Source organism: Python bivittatus, unplaced genomic scaffold, assembly GCF_059951505.1.
Source record: "Python bivittatus isolate LINGU-HERP-01145 unplaced genomic scaffold, Pbiv_v1 ctg000580_np1212, whole genome shotgun sequence".
NCBI lineage: Eukaryota > Metazoa > Chordata > Lepidosauria > Squamata > Pythonidae > Python > Python bivittatus.
Window position 1 is genome coordinate 17,477,962 of NW_028277087.1, and position 24,645 is coordinate 17,502,606.

General features: G+C 42.3%; 1 protein-coding gene across 2 annotated transcripts; it reads left to right on the forward strand.

Moving 5' to 3' along the window:
• Window positions 1-1,874: 1,874 nt before the first annotated feature.
• On the forward strand, window positions 1,875-21,879 carry MAPK1IP1L (mitogen-activated protein kinase 1 interacting protein 1 like). 2 transcript variants are annotated; one of them, XM_007427367.4, is made up of 4 exons: window positions 1,875-2,032; window positions 13,000-13,027; window positions 15,346-16,041; window positions 18,028-21,879. In XM_007427367.4, the coding sequence occupies exons 2-4, from the start codon at window positions 13,004-13,006 to the stop codon at window positions 18,037-18,039; spliced, it is 732 nt and encodes a 243-aa protein (XP_007427429.1). In that variant the 5' UTR covers window positions 1,875-2,032; window positions 13,000-13,003; the 3' UTR covers window positions 18,040-21,879. The 2 variants fall into 2 exon arrangements, with proteins under 2 accessions (XP_007427429.1, XP_007427430.1); XM_007427368.4 differs by lacking the exon at window positions 1,875-2,032 and adding an exon at window positions 2,059-2,314.
• The last annotated feature ends 2,766 nt before the right edge of the window (window positions 21,880-24,645 follow it).

The window sequence follows — 24,645 nt, forward strand, 5'->3', positions numbered from 1 at the left end:
CAAGAATGAATAGACACTGACAGAATGGAGATGGAACATAAAACTGAGTGACCAATGTGTAAGAAGTGCATTGAGGTAGTTTGATCATTTGCAGAGAATGATGATAAAATCTCAAAACAAATATATGAACAAAGAGTGAATGGGTTGAAAGGAAGGTAAAGACAGAGAAAGTCCTGGCTGGGAGGAACTGATGAGATCCTGAAAAGAAGACAGGTGAAATTTTACGATGGCTCCCTTATTAATTTTATCCCCTCCTGTAGTTGTTTTTATGTATTTATTTTTTTAATTGTTGTACGCCGCCCAGAGTCACCTTGTGTGAGATGGGCAGCTATATAATTATGATAGATAGATAGATAGATAGATAGATAGATAGATAGATAGATAGATAGATAGATAGAAAGATAAAAGGCAATGTATAAAGCAGTGTGAAGACATGTCAGAAGCAAGGATGATGGAAAGTTATGCAGAGGTAGGGTGAATGGCATTGTCATAAATTAGATTAAACTATGCTTTGTTTTCTTTTTCTTATGCCTTAAATTCTGTAAATAAATAGTTTGGTCTTTCAATACTGATCTTGTTCTCAGCATTGATACAATTTAGGACAATGAAACCTAGAATATAAATGATTTAGAAGAAAGTTTTAACCATTTGTGTTTATAGAGCAGTGTTTCTCAACCTCGGCAAGTTTAAAATGTGTGGACAGAATTCCCCAGCTGGCTAGGGAATTCTGGGACCTGAAGTCCACAACTTGTTGAGGTTGAGAAACACTGTTAAATAGAGTCTTTGGTCCAAAAAATATTTCCAAGAACAGTAAGAAATAATACATGATGGACTTGCCAGACTCTCCAGTTTAATCACTTCCAAAGACTGATTATCACATTTGTACAGCTACCCATCTCACATAGTGACTCTGGGTGGTGTACAAAATATTGTGTGTGTGTGTGTGTGTGTGTGTGTAAACAACAAAGCTGCCCAAGATGCTTTTTTAGGGGTCACATTTCCTCATCCTTTTTTCATTATGGCTGTGTTTGAACAACACACTGTGTCAACTGGTCAGCTACATCTAAATCCGGTGTGTTATCTGAACTTAGGTCATGTGGCTAGTTCCATGCCCTCCAAACAGATTCTGTAAACCATGGGTAAAGTACCTATGGATAAGTGTGTCATACAAGTACAGCTTCAAAATACACTGCACTCTTACAACTTTGCTTAGGTTGGTTTTAAAATTCACTGGGATTTCCTGTAATAAATGCACTACTTCATTTCACACACCACTATTTTAGTTTTACTAGTGAGAGTATGATGCATGGCCCTATGCTCATCAGCGGGTATCTTATTCAATCAATCTCTCGGCCCCATCACCTTTCAAGACTGTTTACACATTCTTAAGGACTAGAAACTTAAGTCAATTTGAATTGCGGCGAAATACGGAGCTGCGATTCTCAGCATACAGGATTCTACAGCCTGTGCCAATGCCTGCCACTTTTTAGAAAGGCTCTTCATAACGGGCTTCTCTGAAGAAACGGAGTTTGGGATCCTACTTCGAGACGACGAAATCGAGCATCTGTCCCGCCTCGTTAGCAAAGGGCAAAACGCAAATCCAGTTTAATCCCACGTGTAGTTCTCTCCTCCCACCACCAGGAGATGCTGTCAGCGGAGAGACGCCACCTTTAGGAGGAGGAAGGCCGCGCACCTGAAAAACGATAAGGGGTCGTCACGTGCACAAGCGAAAGCGTAGTTCGGCGCGGGAAGAGTTAAGGCGCGGAATGGCGGGTTAAGATCACGTGATCTCTCGACCCGCCCGACTGGGTCTTGAGCCTGTTTGCCGATGACCTTGTCACGTGATCAATGGGTCTTCTTTCCCATCCTCCCTCTCTCCAGGAAAGCGGATGCAGTGGTGAAGTGACAACAACGCTCATTTCCGCTTGGTTGAGAAGAGGGAGGGAGGAAGGGAGGAAGGAACGAGCGAGCGAGGAGCGGCGGCTGTTGCCGTTGTGATCTTCTGTCGTCAAGCTCCCTCGGCGCGTCATAGGTAAGTCGACGCTGGTGGGGATGCGCAGACGCGGCCTGGGCTTGGCGTTTCCATCGGTCTCAGGTTTGGGCTGAACGGGGAGAGGAGGAAGAGGAGGCCTCGCTCGCCTCTTTGATCTCTTCTATTCGTCCCGGTTGCGGCGGGGCCTGCCCTGAACGGGCAGTGGCATTTGCCTCTTTGCCCTCCTCTGCCGATTCCTCCTTCCCGCTGGTTCACGCAGAAGCGCCCGTGGGGCGGACCTCGGTTTTCCGAGGAGTGAGTTTTCAGCGGGCTTTGCTTCAGGTAAGAGCGGCTACTGAAGTGGCCTAGAGAGGCGTAAGTTGAGCAGAGCAGCTTCTTGTCCATATCTGGCTAACACGGCGCACTTACTAGAGGATCTTTTTCGATTTTAATCGGGCTACTTAACCCGTAGCATGGGGAGGGAGCTGAATGAGGATGGTGGTTATTTTGTTGGCTAGTTGTATGGGCTCATATAGACATATCTGAAGCCATATATTAGACTTTTCAAACAGTGGCTTGGCTCGTGCGGCATCCTACATTTTAATACGTTGCTTGTTTTGGTGTGTATGTGCTCGAGCATTACACTTTGTAAACTATGCTTGATCAGTTAATGCAGATGGCCACCAACACTTCCTTGTCATCTTAAGCAGTTTGGGATAGTACTATTATGGTGGCCAAATAGCTGATTTTCTCCAAGAAGACTTTTCTTTGATACAGGGGCTTGGGAAGAGTTTATTGGTGGAAATATAAGCATTTTGCTTTACAGAGGCCTTGTATTTTCATTCAGACTCTTAAAGAGCCCCAAGAGGTACTCATCTAAATGGAGGGCATTTATGATGTCCTGATTAAAGGAAATAAATATTTCTGGATATTTCCTGATACAGCTCGCAAGTGTGAGGAAATTGTGGAGCACCACCACTTGCAGAACACACAACCGCATTCCTGAGGTTTGAGTAATTGAGCAGTGTTACATTGCTTGACCATGCCATTCTGGGAATACAAATTGAAAAAAACATTTTGGATGAAAATGGAGTATTTCTAGTATAGATCAAGGAAAAAATGTTGCCAAGTGTCATTTAGTACTTCATAAAACAAGCTTTATTTGACTGGGTTCACACCATGTACAGTGTTGTTTGTGCTGCAGTGTGTTGTACAAACCCAGGATAGTAGGCAAATTCAGTAAATCATGATTCACTTAACTGTGGGATAGAGTGCTGTGCAGACATGGTCTTTATGCTGTGAGAAGTGTCTTTAAAGTTCTGGCTGTGGTTGAAAGTGATTTACTAAACTGTATTTGTTCAAATTACATATTTTATGAAGAAAGCCGGATTGTAGCTCTGAAATATAGGGCTGTCATATCTGAACTGGCATACAGAATGCCAGATGACTGCTAGATAGCAGCAGAGACTATTCTGTACCTCTCCTCCATCTTGCAGTTGTCTGGATTTTTTAAACCAAGCTATATCAGCTCTGGTGAAGTACATAAAGGCAATATTTGTCACTGTCTTCTGTGGAGTTTTAAAAAGAACTGAGGTTTCTTTTGCATGAGTAAACCTAGTTCTGAGGAGCCTGAGAAAACAACTAGGAACTCCCCCAGTAATTTTCAGGAGAATAAACCATCTTCTTCCTGGTATTTATGCATAGTATGTTTTGAGTTTCTTTAGAATCATAGAGTTGGAAGAGACCATCAAATCTGCTCTGCTTAGTGCAGGAATCTGAATTACAATATCCTGGATTGTCTAGCCTCCATTTATTTTATTTTATTTATATACAGTGGGGCAAACAAGTATTTAGTCAGCCACCAATTGTGCAAGTTCTCCCACTTAAAAAGATGAGAGAGGCCTGTAATTTTCATCATAGGTGTACCTCATCTATGAGAGACAAAATGGGGGAAAAAATCCAGAAAATCACATTGTCTGATTTTTAAAGAATTTATTTGCAAATCATGGTGGAAAATAAGTATTTGGTCAATATCAAAAGTTCATCTCAATACTTTGTTATATATCCTTTGTTGGCAATGACAGAGGTCAAACGTTTTCTGTAAGTCTTCACAAGGTTTTCACACACTGTTGCTGGTATTTTGGCCCATTCCTCCATGCAGATCTCCTCTAGAGCAGTGATGTTTTGGGGCTGTCGCTGGGCAACACGGACTTTCAACTCCCTCCAAAGGTTTTCCATGGGGTTGAGATCTGGAGACTGGCTAGGCCACTCCAGGACCTTGAAATGCTTCTTACAAAGCCACTCCTTCGTTGCCCGGGCGGTGTGTTTGGGATCACTGTCATGCTGAAAGACCCAGCCACGTTTCATCTTCAATGCCCTTGCTGATGGAAGGAGGTGTTCACTCAAAATCTCACAATACATGGACCCATTCATTCTTTCCTTTACACGGATCAGACATCCTGGTCCCTTTGCAGAAAAACAGCCCCAAAGCATGATGTTTCCACCCCCATGCTTCACAGTAGGTGTGGTGTTCTTTGGATGCAACTCAGCATTCTCTCTCCTCCAAACACGACAAGTTGAGTTTAGACCAAAACGTTCTACTTTGGTTTCATCTGATCATATGACATTCTCCCAGTCCTCTTCTGGATCATCCAAATGCTCTCTGGCAAACTTCAGACAGGCCCGGACATGTACTGGCTTAAGCAGCGGGACACGTCTGGCGCTGCAGGATTTGAGTCTCTGGCGGTGTAGTGTGTTACTGATGGTAGCCTTTGTTACTTTGGTCCCAGCTCTCTGCAGGTCATTCACTAGGTCCCCCCGTGTGGTTCTGGGATTTTTGCTCACCGTTCTTGTGATCATTTTGACCCCACGGGGTGAGATCTTGCATGGAGCCCCAGATCGAGGGAGATTATCAGTGGTCTTGTATGTCTTCCATTTTCTAATTATTGCTCCCACAGTTGATTTCTTCACACCAAGCTGCTTGCCTATTGCAGATTCAGTCTTCTCAGCCTGCGGCAGGTGTACAATTTTGTTTCTGGTGTCCTTCAACAGCTCTTTGGTCTTGAGCATAGTGGAGTTTGGAGTGTGACTGTTTGAGGTTGTGGACAGGTGTCTTTTATACTGATAACAAGGTCAAACAGGTGCCATTACTACAGGTAACAAGTGGAGGAGAGAGGAGCCTCTTAAAGAAGTCGTTACAGGTCTGTGAGAGCCAGACATCTTGCTTGTTTGTAGGTGACCAAATACTTATTTTCCACCATGATTTGCAAATAAATTCTTTAAAAATCAGACAATGTGATTTTGTGGATTTTTTCCCCCATTTTGTCTCTCATAGTTGAGGTATACCTATGATGAAAATGACAGGCCTCTCTCATCTTTTTAAGTGGGAGAACTTGCACAATTGGTAGCTGACTAAATACTTGTTTGCCCCACTGTATATATCGAAATTGTCACCACCCATCTCATTAAAAAGCGACTCTGGGCAGTTGAAAGTGATTTACTAAACTGTTTTTATTTACATGTCACATTTATATAGCTACCCATCTCACACAAAGCAAATCTGGGTGGCGTACAACAATTAAATAAAATAACAAATGGATAAAAACAATCATTATAAAAAGATAAAAAGTAATTATTAAAATGAAAACATTATCAAAAATTTTTAAAATTTTAAATTTTAAAATATACAAACCCCATGGAGAAAGCAGAATATCAATTACAGTGGAGCATCTAAGAATGTCTCTGGTTCCCAAAGGCTCCCAGGCCTGATGGCATAACCAGATCTTGAGAAACTTCCTAATCAACAAGGAAAGGGTGAGCCTCACTTCAGGAGGGAGAATGTTGCACAAGGAGGGAGCCTTGGCAGAGAAGGCCCACCTCCTGGGACCCACGAAATGCAAGTCCCTGCCAGATCTAATAGGATGGGCTGATGTAATGAGGGAGAGGTGGTCCTTCAGATAACCCACTTGAAAGAGAGACTCCCACTTCTCTGGGCAACTGATTCCACTATTGAACTGCTCTTGCTATTAGCAAAGGTTTTGTTTTCCTTCTGAATTGGAATCTGCCTTCCTGTGACTTAAATCCACTGTTCTTTGTCCTGCATCCTGGAATGAAAGAGAACAGATCTTCTCAGTGAAATCCTGTCAGGTGTTCCCCCCTCCATTGTTTTTTCTCAAAGCTAAATACAGTATACCATTTTGACCTTTAAAGTCCTTCATGGCATGGGGCCTGGTTATTTGAGGGACTGCCTCTCCCCGATTACATCTGCCCGTCCCATCAGGTCTGGCAGAGAAGGCATGCTGCAGTCCCGCCTGCCAGGGAATTCCATTTGGTGGATCCCAGGAGGTGGGCCTTCTCTGCCATGGTGCCTTCCTTGTTGAATTTTCTCCCCCTCGAAGTGAGATTAGCCCATTCCTCTTAACATTCTGCAAATCCCTCAAGACTTGGCTATGTGACCAGGCCTGGAGGGGTCCAGGGGACCTGGGAGATTTTGTGATGGCTCCCTTACTACAGTTAATATCATGCTCTCCTGTTTTGTGTGTTCTTTATAGTTTTTATAGTTTTAATGATTGTTTTTATATGTACTTATGGGTTTTTAATTGAGTGTTGTACGCTGCCTAGAGTCATTCCTGTGTAAGATGGGCGGCTATATAAATATGATCAATCTATCAAATAATACCAGCTTCTACAATCTTTCTTCACAGGGTTTAGTTCTAGTCCTCTGATAATCATTGTTCTCTGTCTGAACCTGTTCCAATTTCTTTGAATCTTTTTGAAGTGTAGTCCACAGAACTGTACACAATACTTAACTTAGGGCCTGACTAAAGTTAAATAGACTAGAACATTTACCTCCAGTGATTTTGAAATTATACTTCTGTTGAAACAGCCTAAAACTGCATTACCTTTTTAGCAGCTGCACAATGCTACTGACTTATATTCAACTTGTGATCAACTCAATAAACTCAGCCATGTACCCCCATCCTGTTACTAGGCATTCAGTTTCTTTTTCATAAGTGAAGAACTTGACCTTTGCTATTGTTCAATTTCATATTAAAATTATTTAGAATTCAATTTCATCTTCTTTAGTATTAGGAGTCCCACCCAGTTTCATAACCTCTGCAAATGTGATAAGCATTCCCTATAGCTTTTCCTCCAAGTCATTAAGGAAGATGTTGATGACTGTGTTGCCTTACTTGTGTGCAATGACTACCAAAGTAGAGTTTAAAATTAGAAGGGCAGAAATCAGCAAGTGATCCTTTCTTCATTTGTGCATATCTGCATGCCAGGAAAAAAAAATACCTGTAACTTTCTGCCAGATAAGCAATGAATGAAAACACAGAAACATAATGGCAAAAATCTAGTTCCATACACTTAGAGTCATAAAGTTGGAAGGAGCCATTTAGGCTGCTGAGTCCAACTCACATCTTGGTATGGAAATCCAAATTAAAGCATCCCAGACAGAATGCTATCTAGCCTCTTTTTGAATGTATCTGATGTACAGGAATTTACTTCCTTTTGCAGCTGGTTCTGCTGTTAGCCCTTCAAGGTATACCACGTCAGGAAAAAGACTTCCTAAGGACTGCTGGAACTCTGTTGCTGCCAGGTATACTGCAGATGGTCCTTGGTTAATGACCATTCTTTCAGCGACCATTCAAACTTATGATGGGGCTGAACGAGAGGTACTTACAGTTGGTTTTGAAGTTCCAGCCATCGCAGTGCCCTCGCAGGCATGTGATTGTGGCACTCAGCAACCGCCCTGTATTTCCAACTGTCGCAGCGTCCCGCAGTCACATGATCATGATTTGCAACCTTCCCTGCTGGCTTCCCACAAGCAAAGTCAATGGGGAAGCCAGCAGGAAGTCGGAGGTCACAGTCACATGAGGTCCTCACTTAACAACATGTGGTGATTTGCTTAACAACAGTAACTGGGGATTGTTGGAACTGCCATTGCGAAGTGCAGTCACATGACATTGCTCTTTCCAGCCGTATAGCTTAGCAACTGAAATTCCGGTCCCAGTTACCGTCATTAATGAGGACTACCTGTAATGAAATCTTGAAAGCTTCACAGGATTTCTTTCTCATCCCCTTTTCCCTTTCAGGGCTAAGTGATGTTCACGTAACTTCTCTTGCATTCCTTCTTCAATGTTATCTCCATACTCTTCTACAATTGTTGAACTGCTCTTATTGTTAGAGAGTTTTTCCTAACATTGAACCAGAATCTGTCTTCCTATAACAGACTCCTTTATTCTGTGTCCTTCACAGAGATATTGTTTTTCTGACAGTCTTCAAGTGTTTGAAAAGTGCTGTCATATCTCTCCTCAGCCATTGGTTTTAAATGCTAAGCATGTAGCAAACTCCTTCAGCCTCTCCTCATGGAGGAAAACTAAAAGGGCAAAAATCAGCAAGTGATCCTTTCTTCATTAATGCATGGTTTCTAGGTCCCTGATCATGCTTTTTGCCCTAGCACCTGCTCCAGTTTCTTTTAATTCTTCAGGATACAAATATTTGAGATAGGATCTGACCAAAGCAAGGTAAAATGAAACTTTACTAATTGTGATTTAAAAATTATACTTTGGTTGATTCAACCTAAAATTGTGCTTTATAGAATCAGCTTCTATTCCAAAATCTTCTTTTGCAAATATTGTTAGTAAGACAGGTAAACATTCCCCCATTCCATATCCATGCATTTGATTTTTTTTCCCCTTAAGTAAACAACTCTGCCTTGTCTTTTAAAATTCATGCTGGTAACAGTCTGCTTTTTTATTTGAATTTTATTTTATTTGCAATAAAGTTATCCTGCCTAATTTTGTATTTTCAGATTTGATATGCATTCCTTGCAACTCTCTGCTTTCCTGCTAATATTTTTCTATCCATCTCCTCAGGCAAATTGATGCTGTTTATATTTTAACAATATAAGCCACAAGGCAGTTGATCCAGTTTATCTTTGTGCTTTTTGAATTACCTGGGATTTTATCAGCTAATTGATTAGCTAATGAGAAGAATAATACAAGATTAAAAATGCAGTTTTCTCAGTTGTCTATTGTCAATCAATACACAAATCATGTAAATTACACCAATTATATACATTTGAATTTAGCAGATGCTTCTTTCCTCTGAATAATCTGCATTGATGTTTTAATATAATCCAGTTGAGTCATGCCATGAGCATAGAAATGCTGAGCAGAATACAACTGAATATATACAGTTGAATATCTGCCCTAGAAGTCCATTCTTGATGTTGCATGTTTTAGGGAAACTGCCATTTTCATAAGATTATGCCAAAATTATATTGTTTATTTCAGGTATTTATTTACTGATATAAATAATTATTTACTGAAATAATTAAACATATTTATTTACTGTTCAGTCAAGGCTGCCCAACTCTAGAATGACTCTGGGCAGTTTCACAAGATTAAAAACAATATCATGATATGGCATCACCTCACTCTTTCCATGTCCCATAATTTCTCTAGCTTCCTGTTCCTTCCTTGATTCCTGTCAGCATTTTCTTCCTGTCCCCTCCCGTCCTTAAGTCCCTGCTCTTGCTATTTGGTTTAAAGTTTACTTCCTTCAGCCATCCCCTCTGGCTTTTTGGAGTTGATTTGGGGGACTGGGAAGGAATGGTGAGGAGCAAAAGGAGATAGGCTAGCATCAGTAGTCTTATGGCTCTCCGTATTGCTCTTGATCTGTTGCTTGAGTTTTGGTGTTGCTGTTTTCTCCCAGTGGGTACAGTATTGCCTGCTGCTAGGCTTCTCCCTGGGGGTGAGACTATGCAAGAATCTTTGTGCCTCTTTTGATCCCAGCTAGGTCCACCCTAGGCTTAATAAGCAGCAAGGTTAAAAGTCTATCTGGTTATATTTCTCTTTCCCATTCCTAGGGTGTGGGAAGGTGTGGTGCCAGCAATAAAGATGGTTACCAGAGTAGCTGTTATTGCTGCTCAAACAGTTCTATTTTTAGCTTTTTCATAACTGAGTGGGGTAATCTTTTAATAGTGTTTGTTCTTCTAGAATGATACAATTGAAGCTATTGGTTTCCTCTTTCAGTACAGGAAGCCAAAGTCAAATTTGGTAGAGGTGTTAACTGCATATTGAAGTGGGGAGGGAGGAGTTTCTCTCATGCCAAAAAGTATGTAAATAAGTAGTTTTTGGCAATATTGGTTAACCTTGATGTTTGGAATATGCCTTTGTAGATGAATTAACACATGCTATGTTTGTGATAACTTTGAAGTGGCAATATTTTTGTGGAGCTCCTTGGTTCAAGAGACAGAGGGTGTAGAAGAAAGCAACAATGCAACTTCAATTGCATTCAGGCTGAATTGCTACAACCACCACCTCTGGATCCCTGACTACACTAGAAATATTAGAGGAGATTTAATAACTAAAGTTGAGAAAACATATGACTAATGCCAGCTGCAAGGAAGATATTTGAGGATAACTTTTTTCTGTGGGTGCCCTCCTTTACATGTGGCTCATTATGCTATCAATCTGTATTAGCTTGGGGGCTGGCACAGGCAGGTGGGCCTTTTAGTTGTGATGTTTTGGAGAGCTCTTCAAGGAGACCCAAACAGAATGTCTGATCATACATGAGCAGGTTTGGTTTTGCTGATGCTTCATGTTACATTTTATTGCTCACTTGAGAAGTAGAGAGTCACCATTAAACATAAGAAACTCTTGATCTTAGGGCAGACAAAGGTCTGTTCTGTGCAACTATTTATTATGGTGGCTGTTTTTCCTCTTTTATCAAGTTCTGTCATGACCCCCAACTTTAGTCAGAATCCTTCACCTAAGCACTATGGTGGTATCTCTCTCTGTTTCATTGTGATTGTGGTCATTGTCCCTAAAGTGTAGCCTTTGCATGGTTCTTTAAAGACAACTGCAGACCTAAAGATATGCAGCTTAGGAGCTTCAAATGCATCCTTTGATCAGAGCAAGAAATTAGCTTTATTTTACAGGTAATCCTTGAATTAAAATCATTCATTCAGCGACCATTCGAAGCTACGATGGTGCTGAAAAAATGGACTTATGACTGGTCCCCAAGGTTATGGCTTTGCAGCGCCCCCGCAATCACATGATCGTGACCTGAGTGCTTGGCAACCTGTTCACACTTATGAGCAGTTGCCAAGCACTCCATAATCACATGATTGTCATTTGCAACCTTCCCTGCCAGCTTCCCACAAGCAAAGTCAATGGGGAAGCTGGCAGGGGAGGTCGCAAGTTGCTAAGGTAAGTCTCCCCCACCCACCCTGGCCATTCTTCATTCGCACACACCGTACCTGCCCTACCCCCGTGCTCGCATATACTCACTGCACCCTCCTTCCCCCTTTGCTCGCATGCACACACCATGCCCTCCTTCACTCACATGCACGCACCGCACCCTCCTTTGCTCACATGCACCAGCAACCTCCTTCCCCCTTCGTTTGCTCGTATCAGCAGTGCCCTCCTTTGCTCGCTTGCACGCAACATGCTCCCTTCACACTGCGCTGCAGCTCTGGGGCTTTGCAGGAGGAAGGCTTTGCAGGAGAAAGGAGAAAGCCTCACGAATGGCCAGCGGCTTCCAACGTGAGCTGAAGAGTGTGTGCCAGAAGTGCCCCTGGAGAGTCCTTCAGCACCCAGAAGTGCTCTTGGAGTACCCTTGAGCGAGCGAAGGAGGGCACTGGTGTATGCGAGCAAGCAAAGGGGGAAGGAGGGTGCTGGTGCGTGTGAACGAGCAAGGGGGGAAGGGAGATGCTGGTGCGTGCAAGAGAATGAAGGGGGAAGGAGGGCCAAGTAGTCCCAGAGCCACAGCATGGCAAGCAGCCCCAGAGCTGCACACTTCTTGGGCTGCTTGCCGCCCCACAAGGCAGGGTGCAGGGCGTCCAAAAGGGCAGAGATTGGGGGGAGATAGGCAGGAGGGAGGAGTTGGAGCAGTCCCTTACCTTACTGAGGCTCAAGGCTGGGAGGGACCAAGCCCAGAATGGCTTGAATTGGGGTGGGTCCTCGGCTAATGACTGATGGAATTCGCTTAATGACAGCAATGGGGAGTGCTGGGATTGCCATCATTAAGCAATGCAGTCACGTGACATCTCGCTTTATGATCACATCGCTTAGTGATGGAAATTCCGGTCCCAATTGTGGTCGTAAGTCGAGAATGTCCTGTATTTTATTTTATTTTTGCATATGCAGGTGGCAGTTGTGGCCAGGAGGGCCTTTGCACAACTTCGTGTTGTTTGCCAGTTACGCCCTTTCCTGGACCTGGAGGCCCTTCGAACAGTCACTCATGCCCTGGTCATCTCCCATATAGACTATTGTAATGCGCTGTACATGGGGCTACCCTTGAAGAGTATCCGGAAGCTTCAACTGGTCCAGAATGTGGCAGGACAGACGATTTTAGGTGCATCAAGATCAGCACATATAACACCTCTGCTCCGTGAGCTGCTTTGGATGCCAGTTTGCTTCCGGGTCCAATTCAAGGTGTTGGTTATCACCTTTAAAGCCCTACATGGCATGGGGCCAGGCTATTTGAGGGACCATCTCATCCCCATTACATCAACTCGTCCCACCCGGTCATGCAGAGAGGGCATACTACGGACCCCGTCTGCAAGAGAATTTCATCTGACGGGGTCTAGGAGGCGAGCCTTCTCTGCAGCAGCCCCTGCCCTTTGGAACACCCTTCCCCCAGAAGTGAGGTTGGCCCCCTCCCTCTTAGACTTCAGAAAAAAACTGAAGACCTGGTTTTGTTATTATGCATGGGGTGGGGATGAGAATAGTCAGTTTTGGGGATGGCTGGTTCCCTAGTCCTACCTGACCAATATTATCTGGTCATAGGCTGCAACAATACCACCATCGCTTGGATTTTATCATATTTAATAATTGTATTTTATGCTGTATTATTTATGTTTTTATTGGTTTTAAATTGTTCGGTTGTGAACCTCCCAGAGTCCCTCCTTGTGGGGGAGTTGGGCGGTGATATAAATTTGATTTATAAATAAATAAATAAATAAATACTGCAGCCAGAAGTTGCATTAAACTAATCATTGTCTTCTTTTTCAGGAAAATGTTAGCTGCTGACGATTTTTCGGTGAGTAGTCCATTCTGTCAGCCTCATAAACTGTAACCAGTTTGTAATGAAAAGAATTAAGATGTTTCAATAGATGAAGTGTTGCTTTTTTATAAAGTCTCATTACTATGTTAAATATGTGAAAAGTGAGTTTTTATGGGTTAAGCACTAACTAAGCGAGGGTGTACCCAAAATGGAAAATATGCTTTGTTTTGAACCTGAAACAAATCATCACATTTTGGAAGTTCTGCTGAAACTTTGCAGGTTAGCTTGGTGCAAAGAAAATCTGGAATACTGGTAGTCCTTGGTTAACAACCACTCGTTCAGCAAACATTCAGAGTTACTACAACGCTGAATGAATGGTACTTACAACTGGTCCTTAAAGTTGTGGCCGTTGCAACACCCTCACAGTCACATGATTGCTATTCAGGTGCTTGACAACTGGCTCACATCTTGCAACAGTTGCAGTGCCCTGCGGCTGCGTGATCACCATTTGCGACCTTCTCTGCAGACTTCCCACAAGCAAAGTCAATGGGGAAGCCGGCAGGGAAGGTCACAAGTTGCTCCCGCTTCCATTGCTTTTTCTCCTGGGGAGCGCTGCTACGGAGTATGAGATTCTGGGGATCTCGTACCTGTCCACACTCCATAGTGCTCACCCCCCCCCACCTGGGCACGCTATCACCAGGCCACAGCACCCACCTGCACTCCGTAGCACTCCCCCCACCTGGCCACACTCACGCCAGGCCACAGCACCCACCTGCGTGCCTGCCTACACTCTATCGTGCCCATGGCCTGCCCGCCCACACTTGTGCTGCAGCACCCTGCCTCCACCTGGCTGTGCTCACCCCAAGCCGCAACACCCACCTGCATGCCTGCCCACACTCCTCAGCACCCACCCTCCTCCCACCCACACTCAGTAGCACTCACCTGCCCACAGGCCTGCTTGCAAGCCGCCTAAGAAAAGAGGCTTGTTGTGACTGGGACTTGTAACTTCCTGCCAGTTTCCCCATTGTCAGGCAGGAGGTTGCAAGTTGTCACATGAGGTCTTTGCTTAATGACCCACGATCCTCACTTAGTGACAGCAACAGGGACTGCCAGGATTGCCGTCACTAGTGATGTGGTCATGTGACATCATGCTTTACAGCCGCATCACTTAGCCACAGAAATTCCAGTCCCAATTACCATCATTTAGCGAGGACTACCTGTATTTTGGTTGCTTCTGGTTTCAGCTGAAACAAAATTTGGGTGGATCCTGGAATGATATGAGGAATGAATAGGTGTGTGTGTTGCACCCTTCCATTGGCATAATTCTAGTCTTCCCAGTTCCTTCCCTCCCTCCTTCAGCTGCCACCAATGTCCCAGTGAGGCATCTCCCACTGGCCAACCCTCCCACCCAGTGCTCTTTCCACCATTTTCTCTTTTCTCCCTCCACTGTCGGTGATCCAGAGAGTAGCATATCCATCCTCCCCCCACATCCTTTCCAGCATCTACCCTTCTCTGTCTCCCTCCCTGTCACCTCCCCATAGAGGCTGCTGATGTTCCAGCACAGTATATCCCACTGACCTGCCTTTCTCTCCCACCTCTGATCTCATTGCCTCCCATCCTTCCCTTCAGCCACTGCTGCCACTGAACTAGCCCATGTAGCTGTTCCTTACTGAGATTTTATTATTATTATTATTATTATTATTATTATTATTATTATTATTATTAAATTTATATGCCATCCATCTCCCCCAGAGGGTGACTCAGGGCAGCTTACAATTAAAAACCAAGACAATAAAACAATAAAAATATAAATACCTCCGGATTAAAACACAAATAACAAATCTATAAAAGCAATATACAAATCAAGAAGATGGGGGAAGCAGTATCAATCATCCCATGAGCCAGCTCCAGCAATGCGAGCCCCCATCAGGCCCCCAGGCCATCCAGCATAGCCATGTTTTTACACCTTTTCAGAAGGCCAGGAGAGTGAGGGCAGCCCACACCTCAGCTGGCAAACTGTTCCACAGGGCAGGGGCCATGGCAGAAAAGGCCATCTTCCTAGACCCTGCCAGCTGAAATTGCCTGACTGGTGGGGTCCGCAACATGCCCCTTCTGCTGAACCGAGTGGGGCGGGCAGATATAACGGGTGAGACAGCTCCTCAGATGGTCTCAGCATCAGGCTCCCAGCATGGTGTATTCCACAGGCCTTCTTTCTCTCTCTGTCTCACATGTGCGCGCGTGCACACACACACACAGAGTTCCTCTCCTACCGTCTCCACTTTAAACAGATGCACAAGAAGTTACTGTTGGTCAGGTATTAGCCACAGGGTCTCACTGATATTTTGTTTTCCCAGCTGGCCGATGCTCTACCTGATAGTTCTCCTGCCAAGAGTTCCTCAGTGGGCACTACAAAGCCACCTCAACAGCCCAGTCAGCCTCCACAAGCCTGGCCAGCTTCCAGTCCCTGGAATAGCGCACCAAGTGCTCCTCCTGCAGCTCCATCCGGTTTGCCTCCCAGCACATCTACTTCCAACGTGCCTTTTGGACCACCACCAACAGGAATGTATCCTTCCCTCCCCCCTGGGGCACCTGTTCCTTTTCCTCCTCCTGGTTCTACTTGTCCTCCAGGTGCTCCATATCCACCTCCTGGTCCTGCCCCACCAGGGCAGTACCCACCACCAAACATGCCCTTCCCAGAGCTTCCAAGGCCATATGGGGGTCCCACTGAACCAGCTGCACCCCCTGCTGTTGGAGCATGGGGATCCATGCCCACTGGAGGGTGGGGACCCTCAGTTGGGGGACAGTATCCTGCACCTAGTGTGCCATATCCACCTCCAGGGCCATATTCCACTCCCACTCAGACTCCAGGGGCTGCTCCTACAGTGCCATGGGGTGCTGTCCCCCCAGGACCATGGGGACCTTCGCCTCCTGCCCCATTTCCTCCACCAACGGGATCCTATCCAGCTCCAGGGTTATACCCAACGCCACCTAATCCTTACCAAGTGCCGCCTGCGCCTGCTGGAGCACCGTCCATACCTGGTGGCCCTCATGTAAGTAAGGCTTTTCTCAGATATGATGCAGCTAAGCTTCAGAGGCAAAGAAGACTAGTAATCAAATTTGTGTCCAATTGATGTACTTTTTTTTTTTAATTGAAATGGCTTCCAAGTGTTTCTATATTAATTTGCCTAAGGAGCCTTGGTTGTTTGCAAAATGTGCTCTAGGGTGCACACTGTTTATATAGTGAGTTAAATTTCATAATTATCCTACATTATATCTTGCAGCTGGGCATTTCCAGGGAAAGTTCCATATCTGTGAATGAGATGACTTCCACTGCTGTGTGGAAACTTAGGGTTCCCAGAAAACCTTTTGAAAACATTGTAGCTAAAATGATTGGGTTTGACATGAACGTAAAATAATTGGTCCTGCCACCAGACTTAACAAACTTTTAAAACCCTGGACCCTAACAGGAGTTAGAGTGGGAATTTACATTTGGTGTAAACAGAACATTTCTGTGTAGTTAGCAGCTTGAATGTAGTATACGTGTTTAGGCAAGCTTTTGAAACGGCAGTGTCCTGTGGTTAATCTCTGGGGGATCCATTCATTCAAGGTGAGGGGAATATAGATGACAATGTTCTAGAAATAGTAACTTGGTAGGAAGAAATGCTTAAGCTTTTCAGCAAAATGGTTAATTTCACTGATTCTTAGTGTTGTTATTTGGTGCCCTGCAAATAAACACAGCTATTTTAAAGAGAGCTGTAAAATGTAGTTCGCTGTTGTGGGTGGGAGTTAGAATCTATGGATCATAGATACACTGCTGATTATAGCTTCTGATTTGAGATTCTGAAAAGCCTTTATGAATGAGTAAAAAAGCCTATTGTTTTTTAAAATTTTCTTTATTAATTGAATATTAAAAAAATAAAGAAAAATGAGCAAAACTAAAAAAGAAAAACATGGAAGGCATATTTTCACAGATATGTATACATATATAAAAATTCTACATAAACATTTCAATGAATGGTAATCATATTTCATTCCATTCCTTATGCCCCTCCATATTTGTTCATATATTGCTAATAACGTCAGCTATATTGGTCACTGAGTAGTTGGGGCCATATGTTTGCTCTTCTAATGCTGAAGAGTGTCTTTTAGTTATAAGTAGGACACAGAGAATCTACTTTCTTTTTTTAAAAGTTAATTTCCTTACAACAGAAATATAGTTCAAACCAATTTGAAATGTGAGGATATTAAATTTTGCCTCACAATTGAATTAGTACATGTAATAATGTCCCCCCAGAAAAGGAACAATTATAGGGCACTGTAGAAACATATGTTCAAATGAAACATTAATCTCATTGCATCTCCACCAACATTATGATTTACTCAAGCCTTTCCTATTTAAGTGCAGTAGAGCTCAGTAAGTCCACAATATTATTTTTTGTTGAATGAAATATCATCTAAGATTCTTTGAAGTGTTTGGTATTGATGTTGATAGCCCTACTCATTGTCCAAGTAAAACAGCAAGCTCAAATTCTTTGCACCATTTACTGTAACCCTTAAGGTTTGAATATCAAATACCTGTTAGTTTAGGGGAAAAGGGAAAGACCAGGCCCAGCTCTTGCTGGTCAGAGGGTTGGGATTTCAGCACTGTTTCTAGTCTCTTCACATGGTATGTTGCCTGGCTGTATAGTGAGACAGTAGCCTTCTCTGACAGACCACTAATGCCATTTAAAAGCATGCTGCTTTGTTTGGCTTAATACCCACTAACCACTAACTTAATTTCCACTAGCCATTCTGTCACAAGTACCAAATGTTTTTGGGCCAATCATGGCCTCTGCTGTCTCCCCTTGTAAACATTAGATGTTATTTGTTTTGACCCCATGCCAGATCATGTCAGGAAGCTGCAGGTGGTTCATACAAAATGGCAATACATATCTGACAAATTTTTACTTTCTATTTCATTATTTTTTAACTAAAAATTATTTGATCTTGGAACAATAGAAACTGACTGTTTTCATGTTTATCTTTTTTTTTTTCAGCCCTACCGTTGAACTTGTGGCAGGCTGATGAGGTACTGCCTCCTTACCTGCTATTTACAAAAAAAAAGTTTTTAGTAATCTTTTGGAGTCTTGAAGAGCCTACCTGTGTTCTGCCAGCCCATTTGTGGTGTGAGGGAGCACTCTTCCAACGCTTATTTTGTGTGAGATGGATTAGGATAAACAAGTTGACTGCCCCAGCTCTCTAATCCTTACTCTAATCAAGTTTTCATCAAATGACATTAGCCTAATGAGTAAGGACTAACCCTGGATCAATGCTATGACTGTTTCTTAATTGCTGGATTTAGAGGATTGACCAGATTGACAGACCACATCTTAATTTAAATCATTTCGGTTATCTGGAGAAGCTTGTGAAGAAATGAGCTAGGCACCCTACCTTCATTCATCAAATTGAAGAGAAGCAAAGCACATTAATTTAGAGGCAATTCTCAGCATCAGACTTGATTTGTCCTATTTGAGAAACCTTTGTAGAGATGAACATCTGATACTTGATGCTTAGTTCCTACAAACACACTTGGGGAGTGCCAGGTTGGTTTAGATGTTTAGGTAGTTCAGATAGATATTTCTGACAGATAAGTCTCCCAGCTGCATTAGCCTTCATACTTTTTGTGAGCCATCTAAAAATAATCTACTTTTAAGTCTGAAGCTAAGACATTTTGGTTTTAGCTTGAGTGAGCCTCAGAACCATTTGAAGAGTTTGGTGTGCTTCACTTCTGCAAGTAAAATTCCTGTTAAAAAGTTCTTGCAAGAAGGGGTGGGAATGTAATCAGTATAATCTCTTGACTGGCAGCTCCAGAGTCTTTGAAAGTTCATTTGGAGCCCTTACTATCATGTGAACTTCTGGTCCCTGGATAACAAACTCTAAACAGGAAAGTTTCTGTAGTTGAGGATGTCTCTTAATGTTCATGATTAGATTATTGCAATGTAACTAGATAAAATGTATGTGATGAACATATTGGCAATAGATGGAACAGTCTGGATGTACAGTTTTCTCACTTCAGTTTTGGGATGAACACCAAAAAGCTAATCCTTCATGGAGTCTCCCATGGAGTAATATGCTGGGCTCATTTATCACTGTTCATGAAGAATACAATTCTTCATCACTGTCTTAAAGATAAGTCCATGTTTTAACAGTTGATAACTTCCTTCGTCTCCAGAAATTTGCTTAATACAGATTTCTAGCATTTATCATAAATCGGCTATTTCCAAGGTTTCTTTAGGAAATAACTTTGCAGGAGGGATTTTTAGGGAGTCCATGTTCTTCCTAAGAAGTAATAGACTGGCTTAACTGAATGGTAAGAATGGATATAACTCAAGCATATATCCTGTAGTGTTTGTAGAAGTATTCATTTCCTCAAAGTAAAATCAGACAGAATTTGGAAAGGCCCTTTGTTTTCCTCCCCACCCCTTGTCCTAGTTTAGTAAGCATTTCCCATTCCCACCCTCATTGGTTACATATTATCTTCCTGTCTTTCCTCAATCTTCAGCTTCTCTTGAAAGATATTGCATCTTCCCATAACTTTAAAACACAGTGATTTGTACAGGGGGTGGGTTTAGAATTTGACTGATCCCTGAAAATATTTGATAATTTAGCTTCTTTGTGAAAACTGCATCCTGGCATGTTTCACAAGTAAGGCAAAATAATAGATATTTTCAGGTAGCAATGATTGGGAACCCCAGTGCTAATGAACTCTGAAGTGACATCCTGTCATCTTTTGTATTGTCTAATGCAATTATTTGAGGATAGGTGTGCTTTTCTTCTTTGTATGGACATCCCATTTTCTCATCTTGAGTACACAATTGATAAACTTACCTGTCTCTGATGACATCTTCTTGTCCCATCTGTTCCAGTTTGCACTGCATGTGGCATCATTGGCTTTGAAAAGGAATCTGCTATAATGTAGAAATATTAAAGTGAAGTTTTGACAAGTTTCAATTCTGGAAAGATACTAAGAAGCTTTGTCAGAATTCCAGTTTAAATTTGAAAAATTCAGCAGATACTTCCCATGTTGGCTTGCAGTAAGGGAAACTAATTATTGCTGACAACAAAAGTATACAAGTTTGTGATACTTGCAGAACACTCTTGAGGCAAATGCAATTATATGAAATGAGAAATGTGGGTCAAAATATAGAACAGGTTAGTATTACTCTTCTGTGTTCTGCCTACTCTATAGAAATATTAAATTTTATGAATTCTTGACGAGTGCTGAAAGACATTTTGCATAGTTTTTCTAAGATGACAGAATACTTTTCTGCTACATCTTGAAATCAAGCTCATATAATAGATTTGTCCTAATACATGTTGATTTCTTCCCATCCTAAAGCTAAATTGTGATAGAGGCACCATGATCTTGTGTTTCTAGCTATCAGTGCAATCCCATACAAATCTGCTCAGAAGGATGTCCTGTTTAGTTCAGTGGCTCTTATGTAATGATTATAAGGTTGCAGCTAAGTCACAGTAGGGCCTGCTTAAACTAGAAATAAAAGCATTGTGGCGTCAGTGTGACTTCATATATGCTATATCTGCTAGTGGGATTGGCTTAGATTCTGGACTTAGTGCACTTGACCAAGTTGTCAGCCATTGCTCCAAATAAGGGACTGTAACATAAGAAAAATATAATACAGCATTTTATATAGTTCTTAAAACTCTGAATGTTGTGATCTGTGCATATCTTGCAAATTCTGCTGCATACGGGATGGGAAGGCAGAAAGGATTCAGTTGATAGGTGTGCACCATTTGTCACTGTTTGGCTGATTCATTGGTGTCAAGCAAGCATATTGGCTGCTTGCTTGATTTTTCTTAAACCCAAGTCCTTGTGGCCTAATTCCACATTCAGTGTCTTGTCCCCCTTCCACAGAAATACTTCATGAACACCTTTCTGTCTACAAAAGACTCTGTCAGACTTTAACTTACTTTTGATGCATCACTTAAATGCTGGAAGCAAAGAGGACTGTAAGAAACTGTAAAGACAGCAAAGTGATGATATGCAACTGACACAGTTCTGTCCTTGTGTCAAGACATTTGATGCCAATCTGTAAGTTGCATATGAGTATGATGACATCATCTTGTGCATGTCACTTGCCTTCCCTTGCCCCTGTAACCTGACTGGAAGTCCTTTAGTATATTGTCCGAGGAAGAAAGGACAGGATAAGGTCAGATTTTAAAAATGGGCAAGCTTTGTGGTTCAAAAGCCAAACTAAAAACGAAGCTTGCTTTCTTACTGGGGGTTCAGCATCTCTGCTTATCGTATTCCTTCATGTTAAGAGATTTTTTCTGCCATATTGAGATACTATTCCTCCAATAATGGAAGACTCCCTTTCAGAAAGCAATTGTAGTTCGATGCTGTGTAGTAAAACCTTTTTAACCCTTCTGTCTCATGTGTGAGTGATTTTGGGCATGATGCTTGTTATGCAATGAAATTTGTATTGTTTCTCTATTGTGTTCCTTGTGAGTTAAAACTGCTGAGGAGTTGGGGTGGGTTGTTTGGCTTGTGCTTCTGGGATGGATATTTAACTGCTTTTGTTTACGACATGGAATTATTAAGCAATCACCTTCTGAAGTATAGACCATATCACCTGCTGCTGTATTTTTTTTCTTTATAGATGACAAATATTTGCTGTATGATGGTAGTGAAGAGGCTTTAAATACAGGATTTGATATTTTTTTGAAAATGCTGTCACTTTTTGTATACAGTTAGACATTAAGCATATTTTCAAGATGAGACTGTACAGTACACTTCATAAAAGTTTTATTTCAGCTACTTGCCTCTATAACAAGGGCTTTTACTTACAAAGTGATTTTTAATACACTTTGATTGTTGAAGCATCGCAAAAGATTCTGGGTAATTTATTTTGATTAGATTCTAAGAAAACTGTAAGACCTTTCTTGTCTCTCTTACTCTAATTCATTATCTTCCAGGGGGTGGAGGTGACAGAGATGGGTAAAATTATTGGGGCATCCAATTCAAATTGACAAATTTGTTTTTGTCAGTTCAATAAGAGATGTAGCTTTAGGCTAAAATGGGGGAGCATCAAAACATTTGCGGCTGTTTCTGTTTTTGACAGAATGAGGACAAATAATAATTTCCTTTAGAGGAAATTAACCAGCAAAATTTAGCCAGATAATTTTGTGGGTGTCACTACCATAATTTTTAGAAATATTCTTCCTGTACCCACTTTTTAAGGGAAAAATAATGGGAATGAAGTACAGCCTGCAGATTATCCATCGGATCCTATAGAGAAGTTCTGCTAGACCAATACAAAAAATGTTCAGCTTAAAAATAAACACTTTCTCCAACTGTAACAGTTTAAAAAGCAAGTTTCTACTAAAGATTCAAGAGTGGGCCATGTCCTCTTCTAGTTTGGACAATTCTGGAAACTGAATCACTCTGGAGCAACATGATCTGGAAGGTGAATGGAATGTTCCAGGGTTCTCTGGAATATTGTGTTCCTGGATCAGTGAATTAAATACAGTAAATACTGTAGTATTTAAAATCAGAATATGGAATATAAGCTGCATGAACAAAAAAACCCTCCTTGAACTAGTCATGACCTGGTCCCAGATGAGAAGAGGGATCAGGAAGAGGCAGAACCAGCATTCAGGAAACGTGGAGCCTACTTCTGACTCCACCATGGCCACCCAAGACAGCAGACCCTGACCTTAACCAAGGATCTCCTCCACCCAGCACACCAGTGCATCAGCATGAAAGAGGCAACAACTGAAAGCACAATGTTGGTGGAGTGCTTAATTACACCTACAGGCAACTAGACCCAATGAGTTAATCTCAGGTCCAGGGCAGATGAGAAACAGCTGTGCTTGGAGCTGTGGATGGAGTTCAGTATGGGAGATTTGCTGAAATGATATCATTTGGGAAAGTCTCAAGGAATTCTTGGATTGCCTTGGAAATGCACTTTTTGTTTGGATATTGAACAAAGATTTCCTTGTTGACTTTTTTCTGAAATCGCAACCTTTGAGTACTCTCAGACTGCCCTTTGATACCTGCCTGCTTGATATGTCTAACATGTATGAACTCTAGTCATAAATGTGGATTTATGATGAGGGATAAACCTGATAATTTGACAGTTGCCAACAACAGATAAGCACTTCTGTTTGTGAAGCCTGAACAAGCAGGAAGAAAAGATGGTGCTCTGGAGATGGACCCACCTTGGGAAACACCAAAAATCCCTATTTGACTGGCTGCCAGGATTTATAGTACTGCATTTTTTATTTGGTGTGGGCTAATATCTATGTGCAGTACAAGATTTACTATCCTCCGCACAAGCAAACTTGTGAGGTGACTGTCCCAAAAATCTCCCGATGAGCTCCATTGGTTGATGGTGGACTTTATAATTGTAAGTAACATGTCAGCATCAGTAGCATATAGAAAAAATTAATTATGAGACATTAATTATGAGTCATATACACATCTTAGCTCTGAAAAGCAACTCTACTTACACTTGAGTTACTAAAATCAACAAGTTAAAATATGCCTTTGCAGTAAAACACATCCTATACTTCATGACCACATCCATGGAAGCTATGTCCAGTACCTGGCATGAAGTACCACCAACCTGTGTCTGAATCTTGCAGTGTTGAAGTGTTGGGGTTTACAGTAGCAGACACCCCTTCATTCTCATCCCACTCTACCAGTGTACAGTGAGGAAAAGATCAAAAGCACACTCTACCTTCATGGAATGAAATGTCTGAGGTGAATAGTCAGGGCCTGCCATTCACAATGCTGACATTTCTTGCTGGAGGTGGTATATGAAGGGATTTAGTACTCGGGCAGTTGGAGGAGATGTCAGCATCCTCCAACATGCTGAATGGTCATCCAAAGCCATCATCTACATGATAGCACAGGTCACATTTGAAGCTTTTGGACAACACTGCCACTTGCCCCATGATGGTTGCTTCAACCAGTGCACAGACATGATTTGCTTCACAGCAGGTTCCTTGCTGCTAGTTGACAATCCAGGCTACCTAGGCTATCCAAAGTGGAAATGACACCTAGATAATTCTATATAGATCTTAAACATTCCTAAGGTTGAAAGATGCCGGGTGTTTTTTCTCCTGCTGACCATCTTGCAGTGGTTGCAGACAGGACAAGCCTGAATTGTATCTACATTATACTGTCCTTGGCCCTGCAGTGTGTGGGTGGTCTGCCAACACTATTACCACCATGTGCTATGGATTCAGATTCAAGAAAAGAGAACTTCTCCTAATTTTTCAACCACTGGCTTGCTAATGGAGAAGGGTGGATTGTCTGCCTGAAGCAATATCACTTCCTCTACTTGTGAGAGAGAAGAGCTCCTCCATTAGCACTTAGCCTTTCCTTACTTGCTCTCCACAATGCCAACTGGTGGCATCTCTGCTGTTTCAGGAAGACTGAGCATGATACTGAAATCAAGCCTTCCTTCCCCTCCTCCTCCCTTGGCCTGCAATCCTTGACACTGCCCTCAATCTAACCAGCCTTTGAACTGGCCTAGCGCTCTCAGTCGTGGCTTCAGTAGGGTTTCTATAAGCAGGGGACATAATTTGGAGAATGTATCTCATAACCTGAAACTGGATAGTGGTGGTAGAGAGAATCTTTAAATCCAACC

What these genes read in the sequence shown, in the direction of transcription:
- MAPK1IP1L (XM_007427367.4), top strand. Translation starts at nt 13,004, where the DNA reads ATGTTAGCTGCTGACGATTTTTCG. An exon ending in TAGCTGCTGACGATTTTTCG is followed by an intron (nt 13,028 to 15,345) that starts GTGAGTAGTCCA and finishes TTGTTTTCCCAG; the next exon opens with CTGGCCGATGCTCTACCTGA.